This window comes from Ranitomeya imitator, chromosome 3, assembly GCF_032444005.1.
Source record: "Ranitomeya imitator isolate aRanImi1 chromosome 3, aRanImi1.pri, whole genome shotgun sequence".
Lineage (NCBI taxonomy): Eukaryota > Metazoa > Chordata > Amphibia > Anura > Dendrobatidae > Ranitomeya > Ranitomeya imitator.
The window spans coordinates 123,645,929-123,660,568 of NC_091284.1; the positions used below are offsets into that span (position 1 = coordinate 123,645,929).

At 43.8% G+C, this 14,640-nt stretch overlaps 1 protein-coding gene across 2 annotated transcripts in view; it reads right to left on the reverse strand.

Annotated features, from left to right (window-relative positions):
* Positions 1 to 14,640, reverse strand: part of SMG6 (SMG6 nonsense mediated mRNA decay factor) — a 349,120-nt gene that overhangs the window by 37,392 nt on the left and 297,088 nt on the right. For both annotated transcript variants that reach the window (XM_069761370.1, XM_069761371.1), the window contains exon 14: positions 12,058 to 12,234. In XM_069761370.1, coding sequence (XP_069617471.1) covers positions 12,058 to 12,234 — 177 coding nt within the window. The remainder of the gene's footprint in view (positions 1 to 12,057; positions 12,235 to 14,640) is intronic.

Sequence of the window (14,640 nt, forward strand, 5' to 3'; positions counted from 1 at the left end):
TTTCATAGGAAAGCTAGGTGTCAGCCGGGCAGGGTGGGGCAAAAGATTTTGAAATCCAGTTGTGGTTCATTTTAATGAAGGTTAGATCATCTACATTTTGGGTAGACAGACGAGTCCTTTTTTCTGTTAGTATTGAACCTGCAGCACTGAATACTCTTTCTGATAGGACACTAGCTGCCGGGCAAGCAAGCTCCTGCAATGCATATTCTGCCAATTCTGGCCAGGTGTCTAATTTGGATGCCCAGTAATCAAATGGGAATGACGGTTGAGGGAGAACGTCGATAAGGGATGAAAAATAGTTTGTAACCATACTGGACAAATGTTGTCTCCTGTCACTTTGAATTGATGCTGCAGTACCTGTCCTGTCTGCGGTCCTAGAAAAATCACTCCACAACCTGGTCAGAAAACCCCTCTGGCCAACGCCACTTCTGATTTCTGCCCCTCTAACACCTCTGGTCTGCTGGCCCCTGGAGCTCGTGTGAGAACGATCACGGGCGCTGTGTGCAGGGAATGCCAGAAGCAAACGGTCAACAAGAGTTGATTGTTTTGTTGCTAATATTAGTTCCAAGTTCTCATGTGGCATAATATTTTGCAATTTGCCTTTATAGCGAGGATCAAGGAGGCAGGCCAACCAGTAATCGTCATCGTTCATCATTTTTGTAATGCGTGTGTCCCTTTTGAGGATACGCAAGGCATAATCCGCCATGTGGGCCAAAGTTCCCGTTGTCAAATCTGCGGTTGTGCTTGGTTGAGGGGCAGTTGCAGGCAAATCTACGTCACTTGTGTCCCTCAAAAAACCAGAACCCGGCCTTGCCACGCCACCAATTTCCCGTGCCCCCGGGAAAGCTTCCTCATTAAAAATATACTCATCCCCATCATCCTCCTCATCCTCCACCTCCTCTTCGCCCGGTACCTCGTCATGTACACTGCCCTGACCAGACAATCGCTGACTGTCATCAAGGCTTTCCTCTTCCTCTGGTGCAGACGCCTGATCCTTTATGTGCGTCAAACTTTGCATCAGCAGACGCATTAGGGGGATGCTCATGCTTATTATGGCGTTGTCTGCACTAACCAGCCGTGTGCATTCCTCAAAACACTGAAGGACTTGACACATGTCTTGAATCTTCGACCACTGCACACCTGACAACTCCATGTCTGCCATCCTACTGCCTGCCCGTGTATGTGTATCCTCCCACAAAAACATAACAGCCCGCCTCTGTTCGCACAGTCTCTGAAGCATGTGCAGTGTTGAGTTCCACCTTGTTGCAACGTCTATGATTAGGCGATGCTGGGGAAGGTTCAAAGAACGCTGATAGGTCTGCATACGGCTGGAGTGTACAGGCGAACGGCGGATATGTGCGCAAAGTCCACGCACTTTGAGGAGCAGGTCGGATAACCCCGGATAACTTTTCAGGAAGCACTGCACCACCAGGTTTAAGGTGTGAGCCAGGCAAGGAATGTGTTTCAGTTGGGAAAGGGAGATGGCAGCCATGAAATTCCTTCCGTTATCACTCACTACCTTGCCTGCCTCAAGATCTACAGTGCCCAGCCACGACTGCGTTTCTTGCTGCAAGAACTCGGACAGAACTTCCGCGGTGTGTCTATTGTCGCCCAAACACTTCATAGCCAATACAGCCTGCTGACGTATGCCAGTAGCTGCCCCATAATGGGAGACCTGGTGTGCAACAGTGGCAGGTGCGGATGGAGTGTTTGTGCGACTGCGGTCTGTGGACGAGCTCTTGCTTCTGCAGGAGGACGAGGAGGAGGAGGAGGAGGAGGGGGTGCGAACGGCTACAGACAACTGTTTACTAGACCGTGGGCTAGGCAGAACTGTCCCAAACTTGCTGTCCCCTGTGGACCCTGAATCCACCACATTTACCCAGTGTGCCGTGATGGACACGTAACGTCCCTGGCCATGCCTACTGGTCCATGCATCTGTTGTCAGGTGCACCTTTGTGCTCACAGATTGCCTGAGTGCATGGACGATGCGCTCTTTAACATGCTGGTGGAGGGCTGGGATGGCTTTTCTGGAAAAAAAGTGTCGACTGGGTAGCTCGTAGCGTGGTACAGCGTAGTCCATCAGGTCTTTGAAAGCTTCGCTTTCAACTAACCGGTAGGGCATCATCTCTAACGAGATTAGTCTAGCTATGTGGGCGTTCAAACCCTGTGTACGCGGATGCGAGGCTAAGTACTTCCTTTTTCTAACCATAGTCTCATGTAGGGTGAGCTGGACTGGAGAGATGGAGATCGTGGAACTAGCGGGGGTGCCGGTGGACATGGCAGACTGAGAGACGGTGGGAGATGGTATTGTTGCCGCCGGTGCCCTAGATGCAGTGTTTCCTACTACGAAACTGGTGATTCCCTGACCCTGACTGCTTTGGCCTGGCAAAGATACCTGCACAGATACAGCAGGTGGTGCGCTAAATGGTGGTCCTACACTGCCGGAAGGGATGTTGCGTTGATGACTAGCTTCATTGGCCGAGGGTGCAACAACCTTAAGGGACGTTTGGTAGTTAGTCCAAGCTTTCAAATGCATGGTGGTTAAATGTCTATGCATGCAACTAGTATTGAGACTTTTCAGATTCTGACCTCTGCTTAAGGAAGTAGAACATTTTTGACAGATGACTTTGCGCTGATCAATTGGATGTTGTTTAAAAAAATGCCAGACTGCACTCTTTCTAGCATCGGATACCTTTTCAGGCATTGCAGACTGAGCTTTAACCGGATGGCCACGCTGTCCTCCACCAGGTTTTGGCTTTGCCACGCGTTTTGGGCAAGATACGGGCCCGGCAGATGGAACCTGTGGCGATGTTGATGCCTGCTGCGGCCCCTCCTCCTCCTCTGCTTCAGAACTGCTGCCGCCTGCACCCTGTTCCCCCAATGGCTGCCAATCGGGGTCAAGAACTGGGTCATCTAATAACTCTTCTTGTACCTCCTGCGCAACTTCGTCTGTGTCACCGTGTCGTTCGGTGGTATAGCGTTCGTGATGGGGCAACATAGTCTCATCAGGGTCTGATTCTTGATCAGCACCCTGCGAGGGCAATGTTGTGGTCTGAGTCAAAGGACCAGCATAGTAGTCTGGCTGTGGCTGTGCGTCACTGCACTCCATGTCAGATTCAATTTGTAATGGGCATGGACTGTTAACTGCTTCACTTTCTAAGCCAGGGACGGTATGTGTAAAGAGCTCCATGGAGTAACCCGTTGTGTCGCCTGCTGCATTCTTCTCTGTTGTTGTTTTTGCTGAAGAGGACAAGGAAGTGACTTGTCCCTGACCGTGAACATCCACTAACGACGCGCTGCTTTTACTTTTACCAGTTTCACGAGAGGAGGCAAAAGAGCTAGAGGCTGAGTCAGCAAGATAAGCCAAAACTTGCTCTTGCTGCTCCGGCTTTAAAAGCGGTTTTCCTAATCCCAGAAAAGGGAGCGTTCGAGGCCTTGTGTAGCCGGACGACGAACCTGGCTCCACAGCTCCAGACTTAGGTGCAATATTTTTTTCCCCACGACCACCTGATGCTCCACCACTACCACTACCCTCATTACCAGCTGACAATGAACGCCCCCGGCCACGACCTCTTCCACTAGACTTCCTCATTGTTTTAAAAACGTAACCAAACTAACGTTATTTGTTGCAGTCACACAACTTACACGGTGAGCTATAACTTCAGTATGATTTAGCTACCCCTTTACAGGTTGGTGAGACCACCGCGAAAATCAGGCACAATGTTACACACTCTTTTTTTGGTGGCTGCAAATTAGAGAGATGCCCCACACGCAGGACTGTCACTGAAGCACAAATGTTAATATTAATGTCACACTATTATTTGTTTTTTATTTTTATTTTTTTCAGGAACACTTTAGAAACCCCCCCAAAAAAAAAAAAATTTGATTTTTGCAGGGAGAATTTAGAAAACAAATGTAACAAACTATATGCTTTCTATGGGCCACTGAGTGAGAGATGACGCACACAGGAATCAGGAGTGGCACACAAGCCCAGAGGCCAATATTTTTCTACCAATGATTGATGGAGTTATTTTCTCTGGTAGATTTTGGAACCCAAATCAAGGAAAAAAAATATAGGCTTTCTATGGACCACAATTGGAGAGAGAGAGAGAGAGAGAGAGAGAGAGAGAGAGAGAGAGAGATGGCACACCCAGGAGTCAAGACTGGCACACAAGCAGAAAGGCCAATATTAATCTCCCACTGTTTTTTTTTTTTTTTTTTTTTTTTTCAGGGAGACTTTAGAAAAAAAAATAATAAAAAAAATATGATTTTATCAGGAAGAATTTAGAAACCAAATAAAATAAAATGATTTTTTCAGGGAGAATTTATAAAACAAATAAAAACAAAAATAGGCGTTCTATGGCCCACTGACTGAGAGATGACGCACACAGGAATCAGGAGTGGCACACAAGCCCAGAGGCCAATATTTTTCTACCAATGATTGATGTAGTTATTTTCTCTGGTAGATTTTGGAACCCAAATCAAGGAAAAAAAATATAGGCTTTCTATGGACCACAATTGGAGAGAGAGAGAGAGAGAGAGAGAGAGAGAGAGAGAGAGATGGCACACCCAGGAGTCAAGACTGGCACACAAGCAGAAAGGCCAATATTAATCTCCCACTGTTTTTTTTGGTTGTTTTTTTTTTTTTTTTCAGGGAGACTTTAGAAAAAAAAATAATAAAAAAAATATGATTTTATCAGGAAGAATTTAGAAACCAAATAAAATAAAATGATTTTTTCAGGGAGAATTTAGAAAACAAATAAAACCAAAAATAGGCGTTCTATGGCCCACTGACTGAGAGATGACGCACCCAGGAGTCAAGACTGGCACACAAGCAGAAAGGCCAATATTAATCTCCCACTGTTTTTTTTTTTTTTTTTTCAGGGAGACTTTAGAAAAAAAAATAATAAAAAAAATATGATTTTATCAGGAAGAATTTAGAAACCAAATAAAATAAAATGATTTTTTCAGGGAGAATTTATAAAACAAATAAAAACAAAAATAGGCGTTCTATGGCCCACTGACTGAGAGATGACGCACACAGGAATCAGGAGTGGCACACAAGCCCAGAGGCCAATATTTTTCTACCAATGATTGATGTAGTTATTTTCTCTGGTAGATTTTGGAACCCAAATCAAGGAAAAAAAATATAGGCTTTCTATGGACCACAATTGGAGAGAGAGAGAGAGAGAGAGAGAGAGAGAGAGAGAGAGATGGCACACCCAGGAGTCAAGACTGGCACACAAGCAGAAAGGCCAATATTAATCTCCCACTGTTTTTTTTGGTTGTTTTTTTTTTTTTTTTTCAGGGAGACTTTAGAAAAAAAAATAATAAAAAAAATATGATTTTATCAGGAAGAATTTAGAAACCAAATAAAATAAAATGATTTTTTCAGGGAGAATTTAGAAAACAAATAAAACCAAAAATAGGCGTTCTATGGCCCACTGACTGAGAGATGACGCACCCAGGAGTCAAGACTGGCACACAAGCAGAAAGGCCAATATTAATCTCCCACTGTTTTTTTTTTTTTTTTTTTTTTTTTCAGGGAGACTTTAGAAAAAAAAATAATAAAAAAAATATGATTTTATCAGGAAGAATTTAGAAACCAAATAAAATAAAATGATTTTTTCAGGGAGAATTTAGAAAACAAATAAAACCAAAAATAGGCGTTCTATGGCCCACTGACTGAGAGATGACGCACCCAGGAGTCAAGACTGGCACACAAGCAGAAAGGCCAATATTAATCTCCCACTGTTTTTTTTTTTTTTTTTTTTTTTTTCAGGGAGACTTTAGAAAAAAAAATAATAAAAAAAATATGATTTTATCAGGAAGAATTTAGAAACCAAATAAAATAAAATGATTTTTTCAGGGAGAATTTAGAAAACAAATAAAACCAAAAATAGGCGTTCTATGGCCCACTGACTAAGAGAGAGAGAGAGAGATGGAACGCTTAGTACTGGCACACAAGCCCAAAGGGCAATATTAATCTCCCTTTTTTTTTCCAGGGAGAATTTCTAAAACCCCCCCCAAAAAAAAAATAGGCTTTCTATGGCCCACTATTTGTGAGAGAGATGGGACGCTCAGGACTGGCACAGATGGCACGCTCAGGACTGGCACAGAAGCCCAGAGGCCAATATTAATCTCCCTTTTTTTCTGGGAGAATTTATAAAACCAAAAAAAAAATTAAATAGGCTTTCTATGGCCCACTATTTGTGAGAGAGATGGCACGCTCAGGACTGGCACAGATGGCACGCTCACAACTGGCACACAAGCCCAGAGGCCAATATTAATCTCCCTTTTTTCAGGGAAAATTTATAAAACCAAAAAAAAAATTAAATAGGCTTTCTATGGCCCACTATTTGTGAGAGAGATGGGACGCTCAGGACTGGCACAGATGGCACGCTCAGGACTGGCACAGAAGCCCAGAGGCCAATATTAATCTCCCTTTTTTTCTGGGAGAATTTATAAAACCAAAAAAAAAATTAAATAGGCTTTCTATGGCCCACTATTTGTGAGAGAGATGGGACGCTCAGGACTGGCACAGATGGCACGCTCAGGACTGGCACAGAAGCCCAGAGGCCAATATTAATCTCCCTTTTTTTCTGGGAGAATTTATAAAACCAAAAAAATATTTAAATAGGCTTTCTATGGCCCACTATTTGTGAGAGAGATGGCACGCTCAGGACTGGCACAGATGGCACGCTCACAACTGGCACACAAGCCCAGAGGCCAATATTAATCTCCCTTTTTTCAGGGAAAATTTATAAAACCAAAAAAAAAATTAAATAGGCTTTCTATGGCCCACTATTTGTGAGAGAGATGGCACACTCAGGACTGGCACACAAGCCCAAAGGCCAATATTAATCTCCCACTGTATTTTTATCAGGGAGAATTTATACACCCCACAAAAAAAAATACAGAAAAATGAAAAGGCTTTCTATGGCCCACTATGTGAGAGAGATGGCACACACAGGGATGGCACTCTAGCAGAAATGCCAAATTGCCAATCTTAATCTCCCACCAAAAAAAAAAAAAAAAAAAAACAGGGAATGTCCTACAATTACTATCTCCCTGCCTGCAGTAATCTCAGCCAGGTATGGCAGGCAGCTACTATCTCCCTGCCTGCAGTAATCTCAGCCAGGTATGGCAGGCAGCAATAAGGAGTGGACTGATGCACAAATGAAATAAAAAGTGTGGACAAACAAAAAAGATAGCTGTGCAGAAAGGAAGGAACAAGAGGATTTGTGCTTTGAAAAAAGCAGTTGGTTTGCACAGCGGCGTACACACAGCAATGCAGCTATCAGGGAGCCTTCTAGGGCAGCCCAATGAGCTACAGCGCTGAGGGGAAAAAAAAAAACTTCCACTGTCCCTGCACACCGAGGGTGGTGTTGGACAGTGCAAATCGCTGCAGCACAAGCGGTTTTGTGGTTAATGGACCCTGCCTAACGCTATCCCTGCTTCTGACAAAGCGGCAGCAACCTCTCCCTAAGCTCAGATCAGCAGCAGTAAGATGGCGGTCGGCGGGAACGCCTCTTTATAGCCCCTGTGACGTCGCAGACAGCAAGCCAATCACTGCAATGCCCTTCTCTAAGATGGTGGGGACCAGGACCTATGTCATCACGCTGCCCACACTCTGCGTTTACCTTCATTGGCTGAGAAATGGCGCTTTTCGCGTCATTGAAACGCGACTTTGGCGCGAAAGTCGCGTACCGCATGGCCGACCCCGCACAGGGGTCGGATCGGGTTTCATGAAACCCCGACTTAGCCAAAAGTCGGCGACTTTTGAAAATGTTCGACCCGTTTCGCTCAACCCTACTGGTGATGTCATGGCTGACAGGAAAACACGTATATTACTTATCGGTAATGTGACATACCAACGAATACAAGGGTGCTGTCATGGCTGACAGGAAAAAACAAACTTTATTCCCCTGGCAGTGTTTAGATTTCAGTCATGGGGATGGCGCAGGCATGTGTTCAGTCACCGCTCTGATTATAAAGAGCAGCGACTGTCACAGCACCTACGGCCCTGACTGACAGCCGACCCCCAATGCAGAGCGCCAGTGTCAGTCAGGGCCGGGACATGGTCATGGCTGCCGCTGCTCTCTATACTCAGAGCGATGACTGAACCTGCATCGCTGCAGCCCCCAAGACTCAAATACAAATGCTGCCGGGGGAATAAAGTTCATTTTCTCACAGCAGCAGTCGGCTAGGTTCAGGACAGTAACACGATTAACCTGCAAATTAACCCCATATCAACAGATTAAGGCTATGTGCACACGTTCAGGTTTTTTCGCGGTAAAAACTCATTAAAAACGCATACATTATGCATCCTATCATTTAGAATGCATTCTGCATGTTTTGTGCACATGATGCGCTTTTTTCTGCGAAAAAAAAACGCATCGCGGTAAAAAAAAGCAGCATGTTCATTAATTTTGCGGATTTTCTGCGTTTTTCCCGCTATTCTATGCCTTTGGGAAAAAACGCACAAAAAAGCATCAAAAACGCATGCGGATTTCTGGCAGAAATGTCCGTTTTTTGTCAGGAAAATTTCTGCAAGAAATCCTGACGTGTGCACATACCCTAATAGTGTTTTTTTTTTCTGGTGACAGCTTCCCTTTAATACACAGATCAGCCATAATGATATAACCATGGAGGGATGTAGTTAATATATAATGGCACCTGGCACGGGGTGGGAGATATGAGGCTGAAAGTGAGCACTTACACCAATTCTCCTCCAATTATACATTTTGTTACCAATTTAACAATAACCCACAGTTATGTGTATTGTGGAAATCATCCAGCCCTTTTATAGAAGCTGTTCTAGTGTCGGCCATTATTACCTCTTGTGGTCGAGCATTCCACAGGCTGACTGCTCTAACTGTAAAGAGCCCTTTCCTATCTAGCTGCTGGAATTATCTTTCTTCCACTCGTAATAAGTGCCCCCCCCTGGTCCTTATAGGGTCCTTGGAAGGAATAAGTCATCTGTCAGTCCTTTGTATTGGCCACACATGCAAATGAGATCTCCTCTGAGGTGTCAAATTCTAAGCTAAACAAGCCCACCTTTTCCAACCGCTCATCACGAGAGGTCTTCCTTCCCTTGTAATAATCTAGTTGCCCACCTTTTAACTGACTAACTTCCTTTTCAAAAATGTGGGAACCAAAACTGGGTCCCATATTCTAGATGTTGCCTCATCAGTGCCTTATAGAGAGGCAACAATACGTTATGATCACAGGATTAGAGTTAAAGAACTGGAAAGCGTAAGCATCTTGGTGACTTTGCCACAGTGCTTAGTACCTACAGATGTAGCAAGCACCAAATGAACAATCGGCGGGCTTCATCTATTGATTGAGCTTTTGCACCAGACTGTTATGGTGGAAATGGTCCAGGGAGCAGCGTGAAGAGTGCAACAGAACTGGACAATCGAAGATGGTGGCCTAGTTTGATTAATTAAGTTTTCTTTGGATGAACTGTGAAGAAGACTACTCACCAGTGGCAATGTCACGTTATGGGAAATGGTCTGGGAAATCTTGGATACTGGCATTGATACGGTTGTTCCTTTGGCACAAATCAATTGCATAAACATTGTTTATAGACCAAGTACACCCCTGCATGGCAAGTCTTTTGCCAAAGGGAAGTGGCTTCTTTATCCACTGAATTCTTGGTTACTTTCCTCACTCCATTCCTGAACAATCTTAGCAACGTGTAGACTTGGTTTCCAATCCGATCCTGATCTGCTGGATAAATAGGTCCGATTCTTGGATGTTCCATCTCACAACTTACAGGCCTTAAATGAGCTGTCTAAGTGAACACTTTGATGTGAAGGCTATGTTCACAAGTTGTGTAGAGTCATAAGATCCAGATCATCAATATCAGATCGGTGATCTATGAGATCCGAAACACCGTCACTTGTTTTCAGCTCGGACGTTGGCTGGATGTAGACACTAGTAGGGAGCATGAACCGTTGCAGAGAATTGTAGCTCCGGTCCTATTGAATTATATACACCCAATAATCTGATATTGATAACCTATCAAGACGCTGGAGCATCCCTTTAAGGGATCTGCTGCTAATGGCATTGTGCAATATACTGAAGTTGTTGAGTCCATACCTTAATGCAGGGGTGGGGAATCTATTTTCTACCAAGGACCATTTGGATATTTATACCATCCTTTAGGGGCCGTACAAACTCCGTCCACAAAGTACATCCTGACTGTGGTACTGGTTTCAGGACGTAATCTTTCATTGCATGCCCTTCAGTGGTCAGTAGTGAGCTCTGCATTTGTGTGCTAACAGATCAAGAAGAAATTACTGAGCTGGTGGCAATCAAAATACACCACCCTGCCCAAGAATGCGGACCCTGAGAGTCTGCCCGGGGGCCTGATAAAAGGTCTTCAAGGGCCGTAAATGGCCCGGGGGCCTGATGTTCCCCACCCCTGCCTTAATGGGTCTGAGCCGTTTTGGCAGCACAAAAAAGATCTACACAATACAACACAGATGGATTTAATGCTAGGGTTGATCAATGTGTATACATAGGTCACAAAGGCTCATAGATACTGGGTAAAAGAATATATGGAGACTTCTGTGCACGGTGATCAGCACTGCCCCAATCTTTATGATTGGACTAGAAATGTGGAGGTGATATATAGTTACCTACCAGATTGCTTCCTTTAAATCAGCCTAAGAAATATGAGCCATGGGGTATGGCTTTACTTTTAATTTACACTAGTTTTTGATAACCTCCTTAAATGTTTTTCTTTTTTACCTGTGCCTACACTGATTTTTTTTTATTCTTTAAAAAAAAATAGGATTAATTTTCCAACAGTTTCCCAAGAATCAACTTGGTGTCATCCAGAGAAAGTATTTTACATTTCAGGATCTTTGCTTTTGCAAAGTTTCCCATTACGGCAAACAACAACAACAAAAAAATCATCCCTGCCATTCCTCAAAGATTGTGGTCTGTACACTATTCATGTGATAACAGTCCTGGAAAACCTTTTGCACTGGAAAGATCATTTACACTGTGATCAAGGTCTAACACTTGGACGGATTGTAGTCCGTAAAAGTATAGAAATTCTACAGGTCACCGGATGATGGCAAAGTGCGGCAATCAGATTTTGGATAGCGTATGTTAGATGCTGACTACAATTTGGTGGCCGCTGACATAGCATGTTACATGTAAGACAGAGGCTGTTGGTAACTACAACTCTAAGCATGCATGGAGTGGTGGTTTTGCAACAGCTGGAAAGCGAAGACCTCTACATTAAGAGTTACATTAAAGCCCAACAGGCAGAAAGTTGTACATGGAGCACAGTTATTTTGGACGCCTGGGGTTGTTCCTTGATTGGGGCTCAAATATAACACCGTGTGAAGATTGCACCGCTGATTATAATTTGCCGGCCAGACATTTTTATACGCGCAGCATAATCCATTGTTGTGGGACCTGAAAATGTAGAAGTCCAAATCCCCGTGATTCCATGTGGCTGCCCCCAACGCATTGCTCGATGTGAACAAGTACATGGGAGGTTGAGCGGAGCTCTTGCCTCAAACTTCTTAATCAGATCAGGATGTGAGGGACAGACAGGGTTCAGTGGCGGGGGTAGTGGGATGGGTGCTGTCAGCTCTTCCTGTACATGTCAAAGAGACTTCAATACACCCTGAGCATAGCACCAAGATGTACGCCCACAAACTTTATCCCCAATCTGAACTCGACACCCCCTCCCTCTCCCCTCATTCTCCCGTCTCGGCTGCAACACATTATTATTAAAAAAAAAAAGCCATGAAATAATAGCAGCAGATGATGGATGTGGTAGAGAGACAGGGACCGTAAAACTCGCATTAGGATGATACAAGAAAGAATGTGGATATGTATTATGGGGGTGGCATGTCTGGATGTGGCACTCGGGAAAATCAGGCTCCAGCACATACTTGGCGCATCGCTCAGATATCAATTGTTTTAAGAAATAACAAAAACCTTGGATATTGTTTCTTCTGGGTTGCTTGTAGTTCTATCCACTGGCTCAGTGGGTAAACCCCAGTCTCCCCCACTTTTAACCAATACCTGATCTTCCAGTTGGTTTCCCTCCGGGCTTCCTGTTTCCTTTCCTATGGCGTCTGGGACGGGTGCCACTGACACATACTTTCCACCCTTGAATGCCAGCAGAGGCTCTTCTTGTCCGCACAGTGCTTCCAGGAAATATTTCAGTACTGTGACCCGCTTACAATCCGCAGCAATAATCTAGAGGGGGAGAAGGAGGGAGAATAGATAATGAGAAAGGAAAACACTGAGCAGAGGCAGAAGAGAAGGGCCAAGTGCTCCATTAACCCTCTGAGTCTGATCTGCATTGTAGATGGAGAGCTTGGAACAGAAAGACGTCCCCAGACGCCACCGCAACAAATTCACTTAATGGTAATCTGTATTAGCGCCACCGCAAACAACAAACGCAAACTGAAAAACAGTGCAGAGTCATGAAAGGAGAAGCAACGTACCACGCGCTAGAGAACTACAAGTCTCAGCGACCCCAATGCCAGGAGACGAATGGTATATTTAGTTCTTAGTCGAGCCACAAGTTTTCACTTCTGCGTATATGAACAATTGAATTCTCTATTTCGCCAAACCACAAAACTGCATTTGACATTTTACAGGAAAATTACAGAACAAAGAAAACCTCCTCTCAGGTCAACTGGCATAGCATAGGCTCCAGAAGTCTGGGCACCGACTGTGTGGTCAAGAGCGAGAAGACCACGGGACTTCTTAATGCAAAAATATATATATATAAGAAAAGTCTGACTGATATCGAATCCTGAAATGGGGAATGAAATGGTGAGACCGCTGCGCCAGTCACCTCGATCAGTTCCCTCTTGTCGGCACAGAACTAATTAAGAAGGGCTTTCCTATAATATAAAGTAAGCCATGGCTTGTCACCCAAACACCCATTCTCCCGCCCCACCACCATAAGCATACACCTGCGGCTGAGCATGCATGTTTTTCCAATGTAAACCAGATTATCACCATGAGAATATGCAGGGATTGGGGGTTACACTTCAGCATGACCAATTCTTCTCTCCCTCCATCACCTGCCCAGGAAGGGCCAGAAGGCCAACATATAAATTGGCCACTTCAGGTAACTATTTCTTTTTAATTTTTAAGGGGTTATCTGGCCACTTAAAATGATTGTAAAAATTGCTACAAATCGTGTAAAACAATAATGTAGATCCAGTTCTAAAATGTCCTGGGGCCCACCATGATTATCTGTGCGTCCTTCTTTATTTGGACATATATGCGTCTGCTGCAGGCAATCAGTCACCACTTTGACTAGTGATTAGCTGCAGCAGTCACATGCTCATCCAGAAGGAGCAGAAAGTGCTGAAGGACTCGGAGTGTAGAAAGGGGAGCTGTAAGGGAATGTGTCATCAGAAAATGGCCTACTGCTAAACCAGGTTTCTATGTTACATGTATTAAAAAAAAAAATCTAAAAATGTTCACATTGGCCACTAGGCCTTACTTATTAGACTCCTACTTCCTGATGGGCACATGGACATTCGCAGCAATAGAATTATAATCTGATTTGTTTGTAGAGAAGTATATACTGGGCATGCTCTAATCATGGAAAAGGTCATTGTGAAGAGAGGGTGAGCTTTGCCCATCACCCACTGCGACTGGTTCATCCTGTGTTACCTACTTTTACCTTTCAGTGTAACCCTGTTGGTAATGAGACTGCTGTAGAGAACAGGAAATGTGAGTCAGCTAGACGGCTTAGTAGCCATTGTGAAAATTGCACGATTTTTATATAGATAGTAACATGGAAAACTGAAAATGAATAAATAAATTCCTCCTGATGGCCAATTTCAGTTTTATTTTTGTTTTCTCCACACCTTTTTGAAAGCACCATAACTTTTTAAATCTTCTGTCCACATAGATGTATGATAGCTTGGTTTTTTTTTATTGCGGAAGGAGTTGTACTTTTGAATGACACCATTCATTTTAACAAAGTGTACTTGGAGACGGGAAAAACTTCTAAGTGCAATGAAATTGCAAAACAGAGCAAAAGAAAGCACAATTCTAACTTCTTTTTTTTGGGAAGGGGGGTGGGGAATTGTTTTTACAGCATACATTGTGTCATAAAAATAACCTGGTAATGATTTTTCTTGTTACTGCAATCTCAGCGATACCAAATGTCTACAGTTTTTGTTTTAATTATTATTTTATATTGAAAAATTGTAAAAAAAAATAAATAAATAAAAAATAATAAAAATTCTGATTGTGTGTGTTGCCAGTAATATTTTAACTCTTCAGTTAAGGTGCGAGGACTCATTATTTTATGGGACGAGACCTATTTAATGATGCACTTTGGGGGTGATATGACATTTTTATAACTTCTTACATAATTTTTCTGCGTAGCCCAGTAGAGGCTGTAAGGCAGCGGCAGGTGTTATATGCGGGGGTCGCTATGCGTCCCCCAGGATGCACACAGAAGCATATTAAGGCCATGGGAGTGTTGGCTTTGGGCAAGCTATTTGTCCAAAGCAGATTTAAAAAAAAAACTTGCTCTTATTTTTGAAACGGACTACAGGATGGTAGTGGGACAGTCCTTTCCATGTGGCCCACGGCCACAGGTTCTTTGGTAAAACAAACCCTGCAGCA